Raw genomic sequence first — 20,036 nt, 5'->3', positions numbered from 1 at the left:
GGGAAGGAGATAGAGGAGCAAATTTTCAAGCAAATTACAGAAAGTACAGAGTAGTGATAATGGGAGACTTTAATTATCCTAATATAGAATGGGTTAGTAACAGTGCAAAGGGCAAAGAGGGGCAGGAATTCCAGAAATGTGCACAAGAGAGAAAGCAGTGCCTGAGCCAGTGCTGGGGAAAGAAGGGAGGCAGGTGGAGCATGTTTCAGTTGGCGAGCATTTGGGAAACAGTGATCATAATATCATCACGTTTAGAATAGTTATGGAAAAGAACAAGCGTAAAAATACTTAACTGGAGGAGGGCTAACTTCAGTGATTTGAAAAAGGATCTGGCCCAGGTGAATTGGAATTAAAATTTGGTCGGCAATTGAACAATGGGAGGTCTTCAAAGAGGAGATGGTTCGCGTACAGAGTAGACCCTTTCCCCCTCATGGGAATGTAAGGGCATCCAAAGCTAGAGCTCCCTGGATGACTAAAGATATAGAGGCTAAAATAAGACAGAAAAAGGAGGCTTATGACCAATATAAGGTTCTTAATACTGTACAGAACCAAGCTGAATATATAAAGTACACGGGAGATCTAAAAAAGGAAATAAGAGGGGCAAAGAAGGTGCATGAGAATAGATTAGCAGCTACCATAAAAGGGAACCCAAAATTATTTTATAAGTACATAAATAGTAAAAGGGTAGTCAAAGGAAGGGTGGGGCTGATTGGGGACCAAAAAGGAGATCTTCTTGCGGAGGCAGAGGGCATTGCTGAGGTACTAAATGAGTATTTTGCAACTGTTTTCACTAAAGAGGATGCTGCCAATGTAGCAGTAAAGGAGGAGGCAGTAGTGACATTGGATAGGATAAAAATAAAGAGCAAGTACTTAAAAGGTTGGCAGTCCTCAGAGCAGCAGCGCGGACCTGGGAGGAGTGGCGAGGTGGCAGCGACGGTATAAAGAGAGCCTGAGGCGCAGGTAGGCCCCACAGCAGCAGCAGCGCGGACCTGGGAGGAGTGGCGAGGCGGCAGCGGCAGTATAAAGAGAACCTGAGGCGCAGGTAGGTCCCACAGCAGCAGCAGCGCGGACCTGGGAGGAGTGGCGAGGCGGCAGCGGCAGTATAAAGAGAGCCTGAGGCGCAGGTAGGTCCCACAGCAGCAGCAGCAACGGCAGCAGTGCGGACCTGGGAGGAGCGGCGAGGCGGCGGTACCAACTCAGCACCGGCAGAATTTTCAAAGAGTGACGTCAGAATTCAAAAGTGACGTCGGCACAAGGGGAGGGAGCTGGTGGGGCAGCTCACACCCGTGGAATGCACATCCTGTGCCATGTGGGAAATCCTGGACGACCACATGTGCGGGAAGTGTCGCCAGCTACAGCAGCTCGAGCACTGGGTTACGCAGCTTGAGCGGCGGTTGCAGTCACTGCTGTGCATCCGCGAGGCCGAGAGCTACGTGGATAGCACGTTTCGGGAGGTGGTCACCCCGCAGCTTAAGAGTGTGCAGGCAGAGAGGGAATGGGTGACCGTCGGACAGAAGAGGAGGACCAGGCAGGTAGTGCAGGAGTCCCCTGAGCCCATCTTGCTCACCAACCAGTATTCGGTGCTGAGTACTGGTGAGGGCGATGGTTCCTCTGGGGAGTGCAGCCAGAGCCAAGTCCACAGCACCACAGGTGGCTCAGCTACACAGGCCGGGAGGGGGGGGTGGGTTGGGGGGGGGGGGGGGGGGAAAAGAGGAGAGGGAGAGCAATAGTGATAGGGGATTCAATAGTTAGGGCCGCAGATGGGACTCCAGGATGGTATGTTGCCTCCCTGGTTCCAGGGTTAAGGATGTCACTGAACGGCTGCAGGGCATTCTGAGGGGGGAGGGTGAACAGCCAGAGGTCATGGTCCATATCGGTATCAACAACATAGGTAGGAAGAGGGATGAGGTCCTGCAGGCAGAGTTTAGGGAGCTAGGAAAGAGGTTAAAAAGCAGGACCTCAAAGATAGTAATCTCCGGATTACTACCAGTGCCACGTGCTAGTGAGTTCAGAAATAGGAAGATAGAGCAGATGAATGTGTGGCTGGAGAGATGGTGTAGGAGGGAGGGCTTTAGATTCCTGAGGAATTGGAACGGTTTCTGGGGGAGGTGGGACCTCTACAAGCCAGACGGGTTGCACCTCAACGGGAATGGGACCGATATCCTTGCGGGAGGGTTTGCTAGTGCAGTTAGGGAGGGTTTAAACTAGCTTGGCAGGGGGGTGGGAACCTAAGTACAGAGTCAATAGGGAAGAAAAACTGGAATTGGAAACCAAAAACGTAGAAAGTAAATTGGAAGGACAGAGGAATCAAGGGCTAGAGGAGGTAACAAGGAGGGAAGATGAGGGTAGTGTGTTTGATGTAGTGTATATGGACTTTAGCAAGGCTTTTGATAAGGTTCCACAGGGCAGACTGGTCACGAAGTTAAAAGCCCATGGGATCCAGGGCAAAAGTGTCAAGTTGGATTCAAAACTGGCTCGGAGACAGGAAGCAGAGGGTAATGGTTGATGGGTGTTTTTGTGACTGGAAGGCTGTTTCCAGTGGGGTTCCGCAGGGCTCAGTACTAGGTCCCTTGCTTTTTGTGGTATATCTCAATGATCTAGACTTGAATATAGGGGGTTATGATTAAGAAGTTTGCAGATGATACTAAAAACGGCTGTGTGGTTGATACTGAAGAAGGAAGCTGTAGACTGCAGGAAGATAGCAATAAATTGGTCAGGTGGGCAGAACAGTGGCAAATGGAATTCAATCCGGAGATGTGTGAGGTAATGCATTTGGGGAAGTCTAACAAGGAAAGGGAATACACATTAAATGGTAGGACACTGAGTAGTGTAGAGGATCAAAGGGACCTTGGAGTGCATGTCCACAGATCCCTGAAGGTAACAGACCAAGTAGATAAGGTGGTTAAGAAGGCATCCGGAATGCTTGCCTTTATTAGCCGTGGCATAGAATACAAGAGCAGGGGGGTTATGCTTCAACTGTATAAAACACTAGTTAGGCCTCAGCTAGAGTACTGCGTGCAGTTCTGGTCACATTACAGGAAAGATGTGATTGCACTAGAGAGGGTACAGAGGAGATTTACAAGGATGTTGCTGGGAGTAGAGAATCTTAGCTATGAGGAAAGACTGGAAAGGCTGGGTCTGTTGGGAGACCTTATTGAGGTGTATAAAATTGAGGGGCATAGATAAAGTGGATAGAAAGGACCTAGTTCTCTTAGCAGAGGGGTCAAAAACCAGGGGGCACAGATTTAAAGTAATTGGGGGAAGGTTTAGAGGGGATTTGAGGAAAAATGTCTTTACCCAGAGGGTTGTGGGGGTTTGGAACTCACCTGAAAGGGAGGTAGAGGCAAGAACTCTAACCACATTTAAAAAGTACTTGGATGCGCATTTGGGATGCTCTAACCTGCAGGGCTACGGACCAAGAGCTGGGAAGTGGGATTAGGCTGGAGAGCTCTTTGTTGGCCGGCACGGACACAATGCGCCGAAATGGCCTCCTTCAGTGCTGTAACTTTCTATGGTTCTATAGAAAAGTCACCTGGTCCGGATGGGATGCATCCTAGGTTACTGAGGGAATTAAGGGTGGAAATTGCGGAGGCTCTGGCTACAATCTTCGGATATGGGGGTGGTGCCGGAGAACGGGAGGATTGCAAATGTTACACCCCTGTTCAAAAAAGGGGAGAGAGATAAACCCAGCAACTACAGGCCAGTCAGCCTAACGTCAGTGGTAGGAAAATTTTGAGACACAATAATCCAGGGCAAAATTAATCGGTATTTAGAAAGGGATGGGCTAATAAATGAAATTCAGCAATGGATTTGTTAAAGGCAAATCGTGTTTGACTAACTTGATTGAGTTCTTTGATGAAGTAACGAAGAAGGTTGATGAGGGTAGTGTGGTTGATGATGTGTATATGGACTTTCAAAAGCCGTCTGACAAAGTACCACATAATAGACTTGTTTGCAAAATTAAAGTCCATGGGATTAAAGGGACAGTGGCAGCATGAATACAAAATTGGCTAATGGACAGAAAGCAGAGAGTAGTGGTGAACAGTTGTTTTTCAGACTGGAGGGAAGTGTACAGTGGTGTCCCCCAGGGGTCAGTGTTGGGACCACTGCTCTTTTTGATATATATTAATGTCCTGGACTTGGGTATACAGGGCATAATAATTTCAAAGTTTGCAGATGACACGAAACTCGGAAATGTAGTAAACAATGAGAAGGATAGTAACAGACTTCAGGAGGACATAGACAGACTGGTGAAATGGGCGGACACGCAGCAGATGAAATTTAATGCAGAGAAGCGTGAGGTGATACATTTTGGTAGGAACAATGAGGAGAGGCAATATAAACTACATGGTACAATTTTAAAGTGGGTGCAGGAACAGAGAGCTGGGGGGGGGGGGGGGTGTATACACATCGCTGAAGGTGGCAGGACAAGTTGTGAAGGCTGTTGAAAAAGCATCTGGGATCCTGGGTTTTATTAATAGAGGCATAGAGTGCAAAAGCAAGGAAGTTATGCTAAATCTTTATAAAACACTGGTTAGGCCCCAGCTGGAGTATTGTGTTCAATTCTGGGCACCGCACTTTAGGAAGGATGTCAAGGCCTTGGAGAGGGTGCGGAGGAGATTTACTAGAGTGGTTCCAGGGATGAGGGACCTCAGTTATGTGGAGAGACTGGAGAAGCTGGGATTGTTCTCCTCAGAACAGAGAAGGTTAAGAGAAGATTTGATAGAGGTGTTCAAAATCATGAAGGGTTTTGATGGAGTAAATAAGGAGAAATTGTTTCCAATGGCAGAAGGGTTGGTAACCAGAGGACACAGATTTAAGGGAATTGGCAAAAGAACCAGAGGCGACATGAGGAAACTTTTTTTTTTATACAGCGAGTTGTTGTGATCTGGAATGTGCTGCCTGAAAGGGCGGTGGGAGCAGATTCAATAGTAACTTTCAAAAGGGAATTGGAGAAATATTTAAAGGGCAAAAATTTACAGGGCCGAATGGGCTCCTTCAGTGCTGTATCATTGTAAGGTTCTATCTCACTGAATGATGGAACAGGCTCGAGGGGCTGAATGGTCTACTCCTGTTCCTGCTATAGAAGGTTAAGGAGTGATATAATTGAGGTGTTTAAGATGATTGAAGGATTTCCCCTGGTGGGGGGAGTCCAGAACAAGGGGGCATAACTTTAAAATTTGATCTAGGCCGTTCAGGAGTGATGTCAGGAAGCACTTCTTCACATGAAGGGCAGTGGAAATCTGGAACTCTCTCCCCCAAAAAGCTGTTGAGGCTGGGGGTCAATTGCAAATTTCAGAAGTGTGATTGACAGATTTTTGTTGGGCAAGAGTATTCACAGTTATGGAAACAAAGCAGGTAAATGGAGTTAAGGGGAGGGTTTAAACTAAGTTGGCAGGGGGATGGGCACCAGGATGTAGCATTAGAAAGGAGCAACAAAGGGCACAAAGGATTGGGAGAGACGGATCGCACTAAAGTAAGAAATAGTGAGGTATTAGGTGGGGTCAGACTAAGAGAGAACACAGGATGGTCTACGATAGGTTTACAGTGCATGTGTGTGAATGCACGAAGCACAATAAACAAGATTGGTGAGCTGCAGGCGCAAAGAGCCACATGGGAATATGTTGTTGTGGCGATGAGAGAGACCTGGCTCAAAAAAGGGCAGAATTGGGTTTTAAATATTCCTAGATATAGGGTATTCAGGAGAGATAGGGAAGGAAAGATAGGAAGTGGTGTGGCAGTATTGGTTAAGGAGAATATTTTTGTGCTGGAGAGAGAGGATGTCCTGGAGGAGTCAAGGGCAGAATCTATTTGGTTAGAGTTAAGAAATGCTAGAGATGCCATTACACGACTAGGTGTATTCTATAGGCCACCAACTAGTGGGAAAATATGGAAGAGCAAATTTGCAGAGAAATTACAGAGAGGTGCAAGCACTATAGAGTAGTGATAATGGGGGACATCAACTAGTCTAATATAGACTGGGATAGGAATAGCGTAAAGGGCAGAGAGGGGGAAGAATTTCTGAAGTGTGTTCAGGAGAACTTTCTTGATCAGTATGTTTCCGACCCAACAAGGAAGGAGGCATTGCTGGATCTGGTTCTGGGGAATGAGGTAGGTCAAGTGGAGCAAGTGTAAGTAGGTGAACATTTAGGGAACAGTGATCATAGTATCATAACGCATAAGGCATTCGATAAGGTGCCACAGAAAAGGTTATTACACAAGATTAGGGATCATGGGGTTGGGGGTAATATAGCAGCATGGATAGAGGGTTGGTTAATGGACAGAAAACAGAGAGTAGGGATAAACGGATCTTTTTCAGGTTGGCAGGCGCTAACTAGTGGGGTGCCGCAAGGATCAGTGTTGGGGCCTCAGCTATTCACAATCTATATTAATGACCTAGATGAAGGGACCGAGTGTAATGTACCCAAGTTTGCTGATGATACAAAGCTAGGTGGGACAGTAAGCTGTGAGGAGAACACAGAGTCTGCAAAGGGATATAGGTAGACTGAGTGAGTGGGCAGTAAGGTGGCAGATGGAGTATAATGTAGGGAAATGTGAGGTTATTCACTTTGGTAGGAAGAATAGAAAAACAGAATATTTTTTAAATGGTGAGAAACTTTCAAATGTTGGTGTTCAGGGAGATTAGGGTGTCCTCGTTCAAGAAACACAGAAAGCTAGCAAGCAGTAAGGAAGGCAAATGGCATGTAGGCCTTTATTGCAAGGGGGTTGGAGTATAAGAGTGAGGAAGTCTTGCTACAATTGTACAGGGCCTTGGTGAGACCACACCTGGAGTACTGTGCACAGTTTTGGTCTCCTTATCCAAGGAAGGATATACTTGTCTTGGAGGCGGTGCAACGGAGGTTCACTAGATTGATTCCTGGGATGAGAGGGCTGTCCTATGAGGAGAGATTGTGTAGAATGGGCCGATACTCTCTGGAGTTTAGAAGAATGAGAGGTGATCTCATTGATACACGATTCTGAGGGGGGTCGACAGGGTAGATGCTGAGAGGTTGTTTCCCCCTGGCTGGAGTGTCTAGAACTAGGGGGCATAGTCTCAGGATAAGGGGTTGGCCATTTAAGACTGAGATGAGGAGGAATTTCTTCACTCAGAGGGTTGTGAATCTTTGGAATTCTCTACCCCAGAAGGCTGTGAATGCCGAGTCGTTGAGTATATTCAAGGCTGAGATCACTAGATTTTTGGACTCCAGGGGAATCGAGGGATATGGAGATCGGGTGGGAAAGTGGAGTTGAGGTCGATGATCAGCCATGATCTTATTGAATGGCGGAGCAGGCTCAAGAGGCCGTATGGCTGCTCTTATTTCTTATGTTCTTATAAGGTTTAGATTAGCTATGGAAAAGGACAGGGAGCAATCTAGAGTAAAAATACTTAATTGGAGGAAGGCAAATTTCAGTGGGATGAGAACGGATCTGGCCCGGGTAAATTGGAATCAAAGATTGGCACGGAAAACTGTAGTGGAACAATGGACTGCCTTTAAAGACGAAATAGTTCGGGTAAAGTCGAGCTACATTCCCACTAGGGGGAAAGGTAAGGCAACTAAAGTCAGAGCTCCCTAGGTGACGAGAGGGTTGAGAGTAAGATGAAACAGAAAAAGAGCACGTGTGGCAGATGTCAGGTCGAGAATACATCGGAGAATCAGGCTAAATATAGAAAGTTCAGAGGAGAAGTGAAAAACAAAATAAGAGGGCAAAGAGAGGGTAGGAGAATAGAATGGCAGCAAACATAAAAGGTAACCCAAAAGTTTTTTTAAATTCGTTTATGGGATGTGGGTGTCGCTGGCAACGCCAGAATTTATTGCTCATCCCTAATTGCCCCTTGAGAAGGTGGTGGTGAGCTGCCTTCTTGAACCGCTGCAGTCCGTGTGGTGAAGGTACTCCCAGTGCTGTTAGGGAGGGAGTTCCAGGATTTTGACCCAGCGACGATGAAGGAACGGCGATATATTTCCAAGTCAGGATGGTGGGTAACTTGGAGGTGGTGGTGTTCCCATGCGCTTGCTGCCCTTGTCCTTCTAAGTGGAAGAGGTCATGGGTTTGGGAGGTGCTGCCGAAGAAGCCTTGGCAAGTTGCTGCAGTGCATCTTGTAGATGGTACACACTGCTGCCACGGTGCGCCGGTGGTGGAGGGAGTGAATGTTTAAGGTGGTGGATGGGGTGCCAATCAAGTGGGCTGCTTTGTCCTGGATGGTGTCGAGCTTCTTGAGTGTTGTTGGAACTGCACTCATCCAGGCAAGTGGAGAGTATTCCATCACACTCCTTACTTGTGCCTTGTAGATGGTGGAAAGGCTTTGGGGAGTCAGGAGGTGAGACACTCGTTGCAGAATACCCAGCCTCTGACCTGTTCTTGTTGCCACTGTATTTATGTGGCTGGTCCAGTTAAGTTTCTGGTCAATAGTGACCCCCAGGATGTTGATGGTGGGGGATTCGGCGATGGTAATGCTGTTGAATTTCAAAGGGAGGTGGTTGGACTCTCGCTTGTTGGAGATAGTCATTGCCTGGCAGTTCTGTGGCGCGAATGTTACCTGCCACTTATCAGCCCAAGCCTGAACGACATCCAGGTCTTGTTGCATGTGGGCATGGACTGCTTCATTATCTGAGGAGTTGTGATAGGCGCTGAACACTGCAGTCATCAGCGAACATCCCCATTTCTGACCTTATGTTGGAAGGAAGGTCATTGATGAAGCAGTTGAAGATGGTTGGGCCTAGGACACTGCCCTGAGGAACTCCTGCAGCGATGTCCTGGGGCTGTGATGATTGACCTCCAACGACCACAACTATCTTCCTTTGTATAGGCACAAATAGTAAAAGGGTAGTAAGAGGAGGGGTGGGGCCGATTTGGGACCAAAAAGGAGACTTACTCATGGAGGCAGAGGGTATGGCTGAGGTACTAAATGAGTACCTTGCATCTGTCTTTACCAAGGAAGATGCTGCCATAGACAGTGAAGGAGGAGGTAGAGGAGGTACTGGATGGGATAAGAATTGATAAAGATGAGGTACTAGAAAGGCTGGCTGTACTTAAAATAGATAAGTCACCAGGACCAGATGGGATGCATCCTAGGACGCCGAAGGAATCATGGAGGTTCTGGCCATAATCGTCCAATCCTCCTTGGAAACAGGGGTGGTGCCAGAGGACTGGAGAATTGCAAATGTTACAATCTTGTTCAAAAAAGGGTGAAAAGATAAACCCAGCAACTACAGGTCGATCAGTTTAACCTCGGTAGTGGGGAAGCTTTTAGAAACAGTAATCAGGGAGAAAATTAACAGTCACTTGGACAAGAGTGGATTAATTAAGGAAAGCCAGCACAGATTTGTTAAAGGTAAATCGTGTTTAACCAACTTGATCGAGTTTTTTGATGAGGTAACAGAGAGGGTTGATGAGGGCAATGCGGTTGACATGGTGTACATGGATTTCCAAAAGGTGTTCGACAAAGTGCCACTAATAGGCTTGATTCCCAATAGGCTTATAAGCAAAGTTGAAGTCCATGGAATAAAAGGGACAGTGACAGCATGGATACAAAATTGGCTAAGTGACAGGAAACGGAGAGTAGTTGTGAACGGTTGTTTTTTGGACTCGAGGAAGGTCATAGAGTCATAACGGCACTGGAGGAGGCCATTCAGCCCACCGAGTCCGTGCCGGCTCTCTGTAGAGCAATCCAGTCAGTCCCATTCCCCCGCTCTATCCCCGTAGCCCTGCAAGTTTATTTCCCTCAAGTGTCTATCCAGTCTCCCCTTGAAAACATTGAGTGTCTCCGCTTCCACCACTTCCGTCAGCGAGTTCCAGGTCCTCACCACTCGCTGAGTAAAAAAGTTTTCCTCACGTCCCTCCTGCCCAAAACCTTAAATCTGTGTCCCCTAGTCCTTGTACCATCAACTAGTGGGAACAGCCTTTCCCCGTCTAGCCTATCCAAACCCGTCATAATCTTGTACACCTCTATCAAATCACCCCTCAAACTGCTTTGCTCTAATGAAAACAAATCCAGCTTCTCCAACCTGTCCTTGTAGCTAAGATCCCCCAACCCCGGAACCATTCTGGTAAATCTCCTCTGCACCCTCTCAAGGGCCTTCACATCCTTCCTAAAGTGTGGTGACCAGAACTGGGCACAATACTCAAGTTGTGGCCAAACCAGTGCTTTATAAAGTTTCAGCATAACTTCTCACCTTTTGTACTCAATACCTCTATTTATGAAGCCCAAGATCCCATATGTTTTGTTAACCACTCTCTCAACATGTCCTGCCACCTTCAGGGGCCTATGCACATTAACTCCCAGGTCCCTCTGTCCCTGCACACTCTTTAAAACTGTGCCATTAAGTGTATATTGCCTCTCCCTGTTCCTTCTGCCAAAATGCATCACCACACACTTCTCTGAACTGTATTAAGTTCCATCTGCCACTTGTCTGCCCATTCTGCTAGCCTTTCTATGTCCTGCTGCAGTCGATTGGTATCATCACTGTTTGCCACACCCCCAAGCTTGGGGCAAATTTAGAAATTCTACTCTGTATTCCAATATCCAGGTCATTTATATATATCAAAAAAGCAGTGGCCCCAGCACTGGCCCTTGGGGAACACCACTGTCTACCATCCGCCAGTCTGAAAAACAGCCATTTACCACAACTCGCTGTTTTCTGTCCTTAAGCCAATTCCTTATCCAAGCTGCCACTGACCCACCTATTCCATGAGCCTCAATTTTGTTAACCAGCCTTCTATGTGGTACTTTGTCAAATGCCTTTGGAAAATCCATGTAGACAACATCCATTGCATTCCCTTCATTAATCCTCTCTGTTACTTCTTCAAAAAATTCAATTAGATTAGTCAAACACGGTCTGCCTTTTACAAATCCGTGTTGGCTCTCCTTAATTAGCTTAAACCTCTCCAAGTGCCATTAATTTTTTCCTTACAGTATAGAGTGGCGTTCCCCAGGGGTCGGGTCTAGGATCACTGCTTTTCTTGATATATATTAATGACTTGGATGTGGATGTACAGGGCACAATTTCAAAATTTGCAGATACAGATTGAGGTGTACAAAATTATGAGGGGCATAGATAAGGTAGATAGAAAAGAACTTTTCCCTTTAGTGGAGGAGTCAATAACCAGGGGGCATAGTTTCAAGGTAAGGGGCAGGAGGTTTAGAGGGGATTTGAGGAAAAACCTTTTCACCCAGAGGGTGGTTGGAATCTGGAACTCACTGCCTGAAAGGGTGGTAGAGGCAGGAACCCTCACAACATTCAAGAAGCATTTGGATGAGCACGTGAAACGCCATAGCATACAAGGCTACGGCCCAAGTGCTGGAAAATGGGATTCGAATAGAGAGGGCTTGATGGCCGGCGCGGACACGATGGGCCGAAGGGCCTCTTTCTGTGCTGTATAACTCTATGACTATGACACATAACTTGGAAGTATAGTGGAAAGTGAGGATAGTGATAGACTTCAAGAGGACATAGACAGGATGGTGGAATGGATGGACATGTGGCAGATGTAATTTAACGGAGAAAAGTGTGAAGTGATACATTTTGGCCAAAAGAATGAGGTGAGGAAATATAAATTAAAGGGTACAACCCTAAAAGGGGTGCATGAGCAGAGAGACCTAGGGGTATATGTGCACAAATTGTTGAAGGTGGCAGGGCAGGTTGAGAAAGCAGTTAAAAAAGCTGATGGGATCCTGGGCTTCATGACTAGAGGTATAGAGTACAAAAGTGTGGAAATTATGATCAACCTGTATAAAACAATGCTTCGGCCTCAACTGGAGTATTGTGTCCAATTCTGGGCGCCGCACTTTAGGAAGGATGTGAAGGCCTTAGAGAGGGTGCAGAAAAGATTTACGAGAATGATTCCAGGGAAGAAGGACTTCAGATACGTGGATAGACGAGAGAAGCTGGGGTTGTTCTTCTTCTTAGGCAGTCCCTCGGAACCGAGGATGACTTGCTTCCACACTAAAAATGAGTTCTCAGGTGATTGATGAGTCCAATGCGGGACCTACAGTCTCTGTCACAGGTGGGGCAGACGGTGGTTGAAGGGGTGGGTGGGGTGCCTGGGTTGACGTGCGCTCCTTCCGCTGTTTGCGTTGGCTTCTGCTTGATCCCGGCGAAGAGACTCGAGGTGTTCGCCGCCTTCCCGGATGCTTCTCCTCCACTTTGTGCGGTCTTGGGCCAGGGATTCCCAGGTGTCGGGGATGTTACATTTTTTCCAAGGAGGCTTTGAGGGTGTCCTTGAAGCGTTTCCTCTGCCCACCTGGGGCTCTCTTGCAGTGGCGGAGCTCCGAGTAGAGCGCTTGTTTTGGGAGTCTCGTATCGGGCATGCGGACGATGTGGCCTGACCATCTGAGCTGATCGAGCGTGGTCAGAGCTTCGATGCTGGGGATGTTGGCCTGAGCGAGAACACTGACGTTGGTGTGACTATCCTGCCAATGGATTTGCAGGATCTTGTGGAGGCAGCGTTGGTGGTACCTCTCCAGTGCTTTCTGAGGTGCCTGCTATACATGGTCCATGTCTCTGAAGCATACAGGAGGGCGGGAATCACTATTGCTCTGTAGACCATGAGCTTAGTGCCGGATTTGAGGCCCTGGTCTTCAAACACTCTCTTCCTCAGGCGACCGAAGGTTGCACTGGCACACTGAAGGCAGTGTTGGACTTAGTGATAGACTGGAGAAGCTGGGGTTGTTCTCCTTACAGCAGAGAGGATTAAGAGGAGATTTGATAGAAGTATTCAAAATCTGGACAGAGTAGATAGAGGGAAACTGTTCCCATTGGCAGAAGGGTCGAGAACCAGAGGACACAGATTTAAGGTGATTGGCAAAAGAACCAAAGGCGACATGAGGAAAAACTTTTTTACTCAGTGAGTGGTTATGATCTGGAATGCACTGCCTGAAAGGGTGGTGGAGGCAAACTCAATCACGGCTTTTAAAAGGGAGTTGGATAAGTACCTGAAGGAAAGAAATTTGCAGGGCTCCGGGGAAAGGGCGGGGAAGTGGGACTAGCCGAGGTGCTCTTGCAGAGAGCCAGCACAGGCTTGACGGGCCGAATGGCCTTCTTCCATGCTGTAACCATTCTATGATTCTAAGGTACAGATCAGCCATGATCTAACTGAATGGCGGAACAAGCTCAAGGGACTGAATGGCCTCCTCCTGATCCTCTGGTTCTTTTGCCAATTATCTTAAATCTGCATTCTCTGGTTACCAACCTGCATGCCAATGGAAACAGTTTGTCCTTTAATTGGATATGGTTCAAACCCACTGTCTGTCCACTCTCCACATCCCATCGCTGCTCATCATTCAAGTTAAACACCTGTGCTGGGTGGTCGGGACAGAGGCACTGCACACTCAAAAGCATCAATTTTGTTGTTTGAACACTTTAGTTTGTTGCTGAAATACAAGTGGCCATTCACACAGAGAACATTCTGTTGATAAATGCTGAATTTCCCAAAATGCAAGCCAAAAGTCCAACTAATGCCTGACACAAACAGAAGCTGTTCACTCACTGAGTGGCAGGTTTGCAGGAAAAAAGCACAAGCTCTTTCACTCTCAACAAACTCTACCGACTCCTTCAATGACTCGATCCGGGAATCTGTTTACACATCTCACTACATTCCTCCACCTAGAGAGGAAGCAGCCTGTTTCACTCAGTACACTGAAAACAATCGAAAATTACTACACCAACAAATCTAAATGCATCAATTGCAATCTCTGTGCGGCTAAATGTACAATGGCCTTACAATATAAAATCCTGAGAATTTAATTGAAAAGAACATAGCTGTCAGCACAAAGTGAGTCGCTGGCACCGGGTGGGGGGAACAACTTTTATATTTATATAGTGCCTTTAACGTAGTACAGCGTCCCAAGGCGCTTCACAGGACAAAGATTTGACATTGAGCCACATAAGGGGATGTTAGGACAGGTGGGTCAAAGAGGGAGGTTTTAAGGAGCGTCCCAAAGGAGGAGAGGTTTAGGGAGGGAATTCCAGAGGTTAGGGCCCAGGCAGCTGAAGGCACGGCCACCAATGGTGGAGCGATTATACTCAGGGATGGACAAGAGGTGGGGGGGTTCAGTGTGGGGTCGGGGGGGTCAGTGTGGGGTCGGGGAGGTCCAGTGTGGGGTCGGGGGGAGGTCCAGTGTGGGGTCGGGGGGGGTTCAGTGTGGGGTCGGGGGGGTTCAGTGTGGGGTCGGGGGGGGGTTCAGTGTGGGGTCGGGGGGGGTTCAGTGTGGGGTCGGGGGGGGTTCAGTGTGGGGTCGGGGGGGGTTCAGTGTGGGGTCGGGGGGGGTTCAGTGTGGGGTCGGGGGGGGTTCAGTGTGGGGTCGGGGGGGTTCAGTGTGGGGTCGGGGGGGTTCAGTGTGGGGTCGGGGGGGGTTCAGTGTGGGGTCGGGGGGGGTTCAGTGTGGGGTCACAGAATCACAGAAACCCCACAGTGCAGATAGAGGCCATTTTGGCCCATCGAGCCTGCACCGACACATATCCCACCCGATCCCCGTAACTCCAACACATATCCCACCCTATCCCTGTAACCCCACCTATTACTAAGGGTCAATTTATCATAGCCAATCAACCTAACCCACACATCTTTGGACTGTGGGAGGAAACCGGAGCACCCGGAGAAAACCCACGCAAACACGGGGAGAATGTGCAAACTCCACACAGACAGTCGCCCGAGGCCGGATTTGAACCCGGGTCTCTGGCGCTGTGAGGCAACAGTGCTAACCACTATGCCACCGTGCTGCCCCTTCGGGGGGGGTTCAGTGTGGGGTCGGGGGGGGGTTCGGTGTGGGGTCGGGGGGGTTCGGTGTGGGGTCGGGGGGGTTCGGTGTGGGGTCGGGGTGGTTCGGTGTGGGGTCGGGGGGGTTCGGTGTGGGGTCGGGGGGGTTCGGTGTGGGGTCGGGGGGGTTCGGTGTGGGGTCGGGGGGGTTCGGTGTGGGGTCGGGGGGGTTCGGTGTGGGGTCGGGGGGGTTCGGTGTGGGGTCGGGGGGGTTCGGTGTGGGGTCGGGGGGGTTCGGTGTGGGGTCGGGGGGGTTCGGTGTGGGGTCGGGGGGGTTCGGTGTGGGGTCGGGGGGGTTCGGTGTGTGGTCGGGGGGGTTCGGTGTGGGGTCGGGGGGGTTCGGTGTGGGGTCGGGGGGGTTCAGTGTGGGGTCGGAGGGGTTCAGTGTGGGGTCGGGGGGGTTCAGTGTGGGGTCGGGGGGGTTCAGTGTGGGGTCGGGGGGGGGTTCAGTGTGGGGTCGGGGGGTTCAGTGTGGGGTCGGGGGGGTTCAGTGTGGGGTCGGGGGGGTTCAGTGTGGGGTCGGGGGGGTTCAGTGTGGGGTCGGGGGGGTTCAGTGTGGGGTCGGGGGGGGTTCAGTGTGGGGTCGGGGGGGGTTCAGTGTGGGGTCGGGGGGGTTCAGTGTGGGGTCGGGGGGGGGGTTTTCCAGTGTGGGGTCGGGGTTTTTTTTTTCCAGTGTGGGGTCGGGGGGGGTTCAGTGTGGGGTCGGGGGGGGTTTTCAGTGTGGGGTCGGGGGGGGGTTTCAGTGTGGGGTCGGGGGGGTTCAGTGTGGGGTCGGGGGGGTTCAGTGTGGGGTCGGGGGGGGGTTTCAGTGTGGGGTCGGGGGGGGTTTTCAGTGTGGGGTCGGGGGGGGTTTCAGTGTGGGGTCGGGGGGGGTTCAGTGTGGGGTCGGGGGGGCTTTTCAGTGTGGGGTCGGGGGGACTTTTCAGTGTGGGGTCGGGGGGACTTTTCAGTGTGGGGTCGGGGGGGGGTTCAGTGTGGGGTCGGGGGGGGTTCAGTGTGGGGTCGGGGGGGGTTCAGTGTGGCGTCGGGGGGGGTTCAGTGTGGGGTCGGGGGGGTTCAGTGTGGGGTCGGGGGGGTTCAGTGTGGGGTCGGGGGGGGTTCAGTGTGGGGTCGGGGGGGGGTTCAGTGTGGGGTCGGGGGGGGTTCAGTGTGGGGTCGGGGGGGTTCAGTGTGGGGTCGGGGGGGGTTCAGTGTGGGGTCGGGGGGGTTCAGTGTGGGGTCGGGGGGGTTCAGTGTGGGGTCGGGGGGGTTCAGTGTGGGGTCGGGGGGGTTCAGTGTGGGGTCGGGGGGGTTCAGTGTGGGGTCGGGGGGGTTCAGTGTGGGGTCGGGGGGGGTTCAGTGTGGGGTCGGGGGGGGTTCAGTGTGGGGTCGGGGGGGGTTCAGTGTGGGGTCGGGGGGGGTTCAGTGTGGGGTCGGGGGGGGTTCAGTGTGGGGTCGGGGGGGGTTCAGTGTGGGGTCGGGGGGGGTTCAGTGTGGGGTCGGGGGGGGTTCAGTGTGGGGTCGGGGGGGGTTCAGTGTGGGGTCGGGGGGGGTTCAGTGTGGGGTCGGGGGGGTTCAGTGTGGGGTCGGGGGGGTTCAGTGTGGGGTCGGGGGGGGTTCAGTGTGGGGTCGGGGGGGGTTCAGTGTGGGGTCGGGGGGGTTCAGTGTGGGGTCGGGGGGGTTCAGTGTGGGGTCGGGGGGGGTTCAGTGTGGGGTCGGGGGGGGTTCAGTGTGGGGTCGGGGGGGGTTCAGTGTGGGGTCGGGGGGGGGTTCAGTGTGGGGTCGGGGGGGGGTTCAGTGTGGGGTCGGGGGGGGTTCAGTGTGGGGTCGGGGGGGTTCAGTGTGGGGTCGGGGGGGTTCAGTGTGGGGTCGGGGGGGGTTCAGTGTGGGGTCGGGGGGGGTTCAGTGTGGGGTCGGGGGGGGTTCAGTGTGGGGTCGGGGGGGGGTCAGTGTGGGGTCGGGGGGGGTGTTCAGTGTGGGGTCGGGGGGGGTTCAGTGTGGGGTCGGGGGGGGGGTTCAGTGTGGGGTCGGGGGGGGTTCAGTGTGGGGTCGGGGGGGGTTCAGTGTGGGGTCGGGGGGGGGTTCAGTGTGGGGTCGGGGGGGGTTCAGTGTGGGGTCGGGGGGGGGTTCAGTGTGGGGTCGGGGGGGGGGTTCAGTGTGGGGTCGGGGGGGGTTCAGTGTGGGGTCGGGGGGGGTTCAGTGTGGGGTCGGGGGGGGTTCAGTGTGGGGTCGGGGGGGGGTTCAGTGTGGGGTCGGGGGGGGGTTCAGTGTGGGGTCGGGGGGGGGGGTTCAGTGTGGGGTCGGGGGGGGGGTTCAGTGTGGGGTCGGGGGGGGGGGGTTCAGTGTGGGGTCGGGGGGGGGGGGTTCAGGGGGTGTCTGTGCTGTGATGCCCGCCACAGTTGAATAGGTCCCGGGCCTGTGACGGGTTTTCCTGAAATTCTCCCCGGCGGGTCAGCACCTTCAGGCGGGCAGAGGCCGCCAATCCACCGCCGCCCTTCGAGCATCACCCGCGGACGCTGCGCCGGGTCTCCGCCGCTCCGCCCATCCGCGGCCTGGGCCCGGGCCCGGGCCCGGTACCGGTACCGGCAGCGGCACCGCCGCATCCCAACCCCGACTCACCCTGGCCGCCCGGGTGATACTCAGGTCCTTCATCACCTCCTCGAAGGCCGCCGTCTCCTCCGCCTGTTTCTGGGTGTGGAGCGCGATCTTCTCGCTGAATTTCCGCGGGTTGTTCGACGCCGCCATTTTCCTGAATCGCCTCCTTCACCCTACGTCACCGCGCACGCAGCGTCACCACGCATGGTCATAACAGGAGAAAACTCCGCGGTCCCCGAAAACACAAACCCCCCCCGAAAAAAACCCAAAAAATCAAAAAAACCAAAAAATCAAACCCCCAAAATCCCATTCCCCAAAAAACCCCAACCGCCCCACAAAACACCCCAAAAAAACCAAAACCCAAACCACCCCAACCGCCGCCGCCCCCCCACAAAAAAAACCAGCCACCCCCTCAGCCCCCCCAAAAATTCCCCAAAACATTCCTGAACCCCCCCCACCCCCCAAAAAACCATTCCCTGACGTAATAAAACTCACTACGCACTTGGTTTGAGCATAAAGCAAGGCTTTAATCAACTTGTTTCAAAACATGGGGGTCTAGTTGTATTTCACTAGTTCCTTGTCTTACAAAATGTCCCTGGTAAGCTGGGTCCACGCCCGAGTATTTATACTCCTTGGACGGCGCCACCAGCTGGCCGTCCAGTGTTATTTCATGAATAGTTTCTTGGTGATGATGAGATTTATAACATTCTTCCTGCCTGAAAGATTTGGAAGTCCGACGACTTCCTCCTAATGGATTAGGCGGACCACAAATAGCCGCAGTCTTTTAGATCTTTGTTTATGGCTGGAAGGCACGTCTCCCCGGACTGTGTCCTGGTCCCTGGGCTGCTTGATTCGTACCGGTATGTCAACAGGGCCCGTGTCGCCTTGATCGTCCTGAGGGAGACTGGGGAGATCATGACTCCGGGTGCGGGTCCCCACAGGCGTAGAGCTGGCTTCATCTTGTTTGATAGCCAGGATGCTGGTCAATCCCCAGCTTCGGGTGGCCATCCCACGGAAAGCGCTCGGCTCCCCGAGTGGATCCGGTGGGGTAGCCAGCAGATCTCTTGATGTCCCAGGTAGGGTGTCATCCTCAAAGGAGCGCAGAGTGTTGGCATCATTACCGTGGGTCCCTCTATCAGTTGGGTCCGTGGGACCGGCTGGACAGGGAGCCAGATCTCGGAGCAAAACGGTGGACTCCCGGCCATCAGGATACCGCACGTGCGCGTACATGGGATTAACGTCCGTGAGTTCCACCTTGTCGACGAGGGGATCGTTTTTAGAAGATCGGATGAATCTTCGGAGCAGCACGGGGCCGGGAGCTGCCAGCCATGACAGTAGGGATGTCCCATGAGTGGAGCAACGCTGGAACCTGAAGAATCGCTCGTCAGGCGTGACATTGGTGGACGTAGAAAGAAGAGACCTGATGGAATGCAACACGTCAGGGAGCATAGTTTCCCACTGCTGGTCTGGTAGGTTGCGTGACCTTAGTGCAAGACGAACAGCGTTCCAAATGATAGCGTTGTATCTCTCAACCTGTCCGTTACTGATGGGATGGTACAGTGTCATTTTACTTGTGGCGATTCCCCATTGGGAAAGATAACTTTTGAGTTCGCTTGACATGAAGGAGAGACCCCGATCAGAGTGGATGAAATTGGCCGTACAGCAAAGGGAAAAGGCTTGATCAAGGCATTTGATCACTGTGGAAGTAAGCACATTGGGACAGGGGAAAGCAAAGGGAAAGCGTGAATATTCGTCCACCATAGTAAGTAAGTAGGTGTTTCGCGTTGAGGAAGGCAATGGCCCTTTAAAGTCAATGCTGGGTCACTGCATAGCGTGTATGAGCGAGCCATCCGATGGACGGAAGAATTGCGGTTTTAATACCGCACAAATTCTACAGGAGGAGCATGTTCTTTTCACATCTTCCGGAGAAAATGGGAGATTTTTAGATTGCACAAAGTGCAACATACAGGTAACGCCAGGATGGCATAAGTCAGTATGAAGATCTGCAAGAGTTGAAGTTGACAGTGTGGTAAACCACTGTTTGTATTCCACTGTGTACATGCCTGGACATGCCTCGGCTGACTCCTCCCACAAGTCCTAGTATAAAGGTGACTGCTCCCCAGCCCTTTGTATTTCTGGACTGGTCGACCACTCGAGGCAGACCTTCATTCTTTTGTTAATAAAAGCCTTTAGTTACTCTCTTAACTCTCAGTCTTTTATGAGTAATTGATAGCGCATCAATTTTATTAACAAAATTTTTATAATGGAGAAGATCCTCACACCAGCATGCCTGGACTTAGATCATCAGGAGGCAGACTCATCCACCAAGTTTACTCACTGGCTTAAGTGTTTCGAAAAATTCCTGACCGCCTCCGCAGCAATCAAATCGGACGAGGACAAACTGGATGTCCTGACCTCCAAAGTGAACCACCGAGTGTACTCGGTCAAGACGCGACCTCGTATGCGGACGCTATCAAGCTCCTCAAGGACCAGTACACGCGCCCAGTGAACGAAGTGTACGCCAGGCACCTTCTGGGGAGTCATAAACAACAACCTGGGGAATCGACCGTGGAATACCTTCAGGCACTGTCTGTGCTTGGCCGGGCCTGTGGTTGTAAGGATGTAAAGGCCGCCGTGTACACAGAGGAACTTATCCGGGACGCTTTTGTAGCGGGCCACAGATCCAATTACACCCGACAGCGACTGTT

General features: G+C 51.6%; 1 protein-coding gene across 1 annotated transcript in view; it reads right to left on the bottom strand.

The window, feature by feature from the left end:
* LOC147107940 (CREB-regulated transcription coactivator 1-like) overlaps positions 1 to 17,531 on the bottom strand; it is a 113,248-nt gene extending 95,717 nt beyond the window's left edge. Inside the window, 1 exon segment of the mRNA XM_086004310.1 lies at positions 17,353 to 17,531. Within this exon segment, the coding sequence (XP_085860436.1) occupies positions 17,353 to 17,478 (126 nt within the window). The 5' untranslated portion in view covers positions 17,479 to 17,531.
* Positions 17,532 to 20,036: the final 2,505 nt, after the last annotated feature.

The sequence above is a fragment of the Somniosus microcephalus genome, chromosome 13, assembly GCF_052327205.1.
Source record: "Somniosus microcephalus isolate GS21.2 chromosome 13, FLI_Smic_1.0, whole genome shotgun sequence".
Lineage (NCBI taxonomy): Eukaryota > Metazoa > Chordata > Chondrichthyes > Squaliformes > Somniosidae > Somniosus > Somniosus microcephalus.
This window is presented reverse-complemented; position numbering and strand designations above follow the sequence as displayed.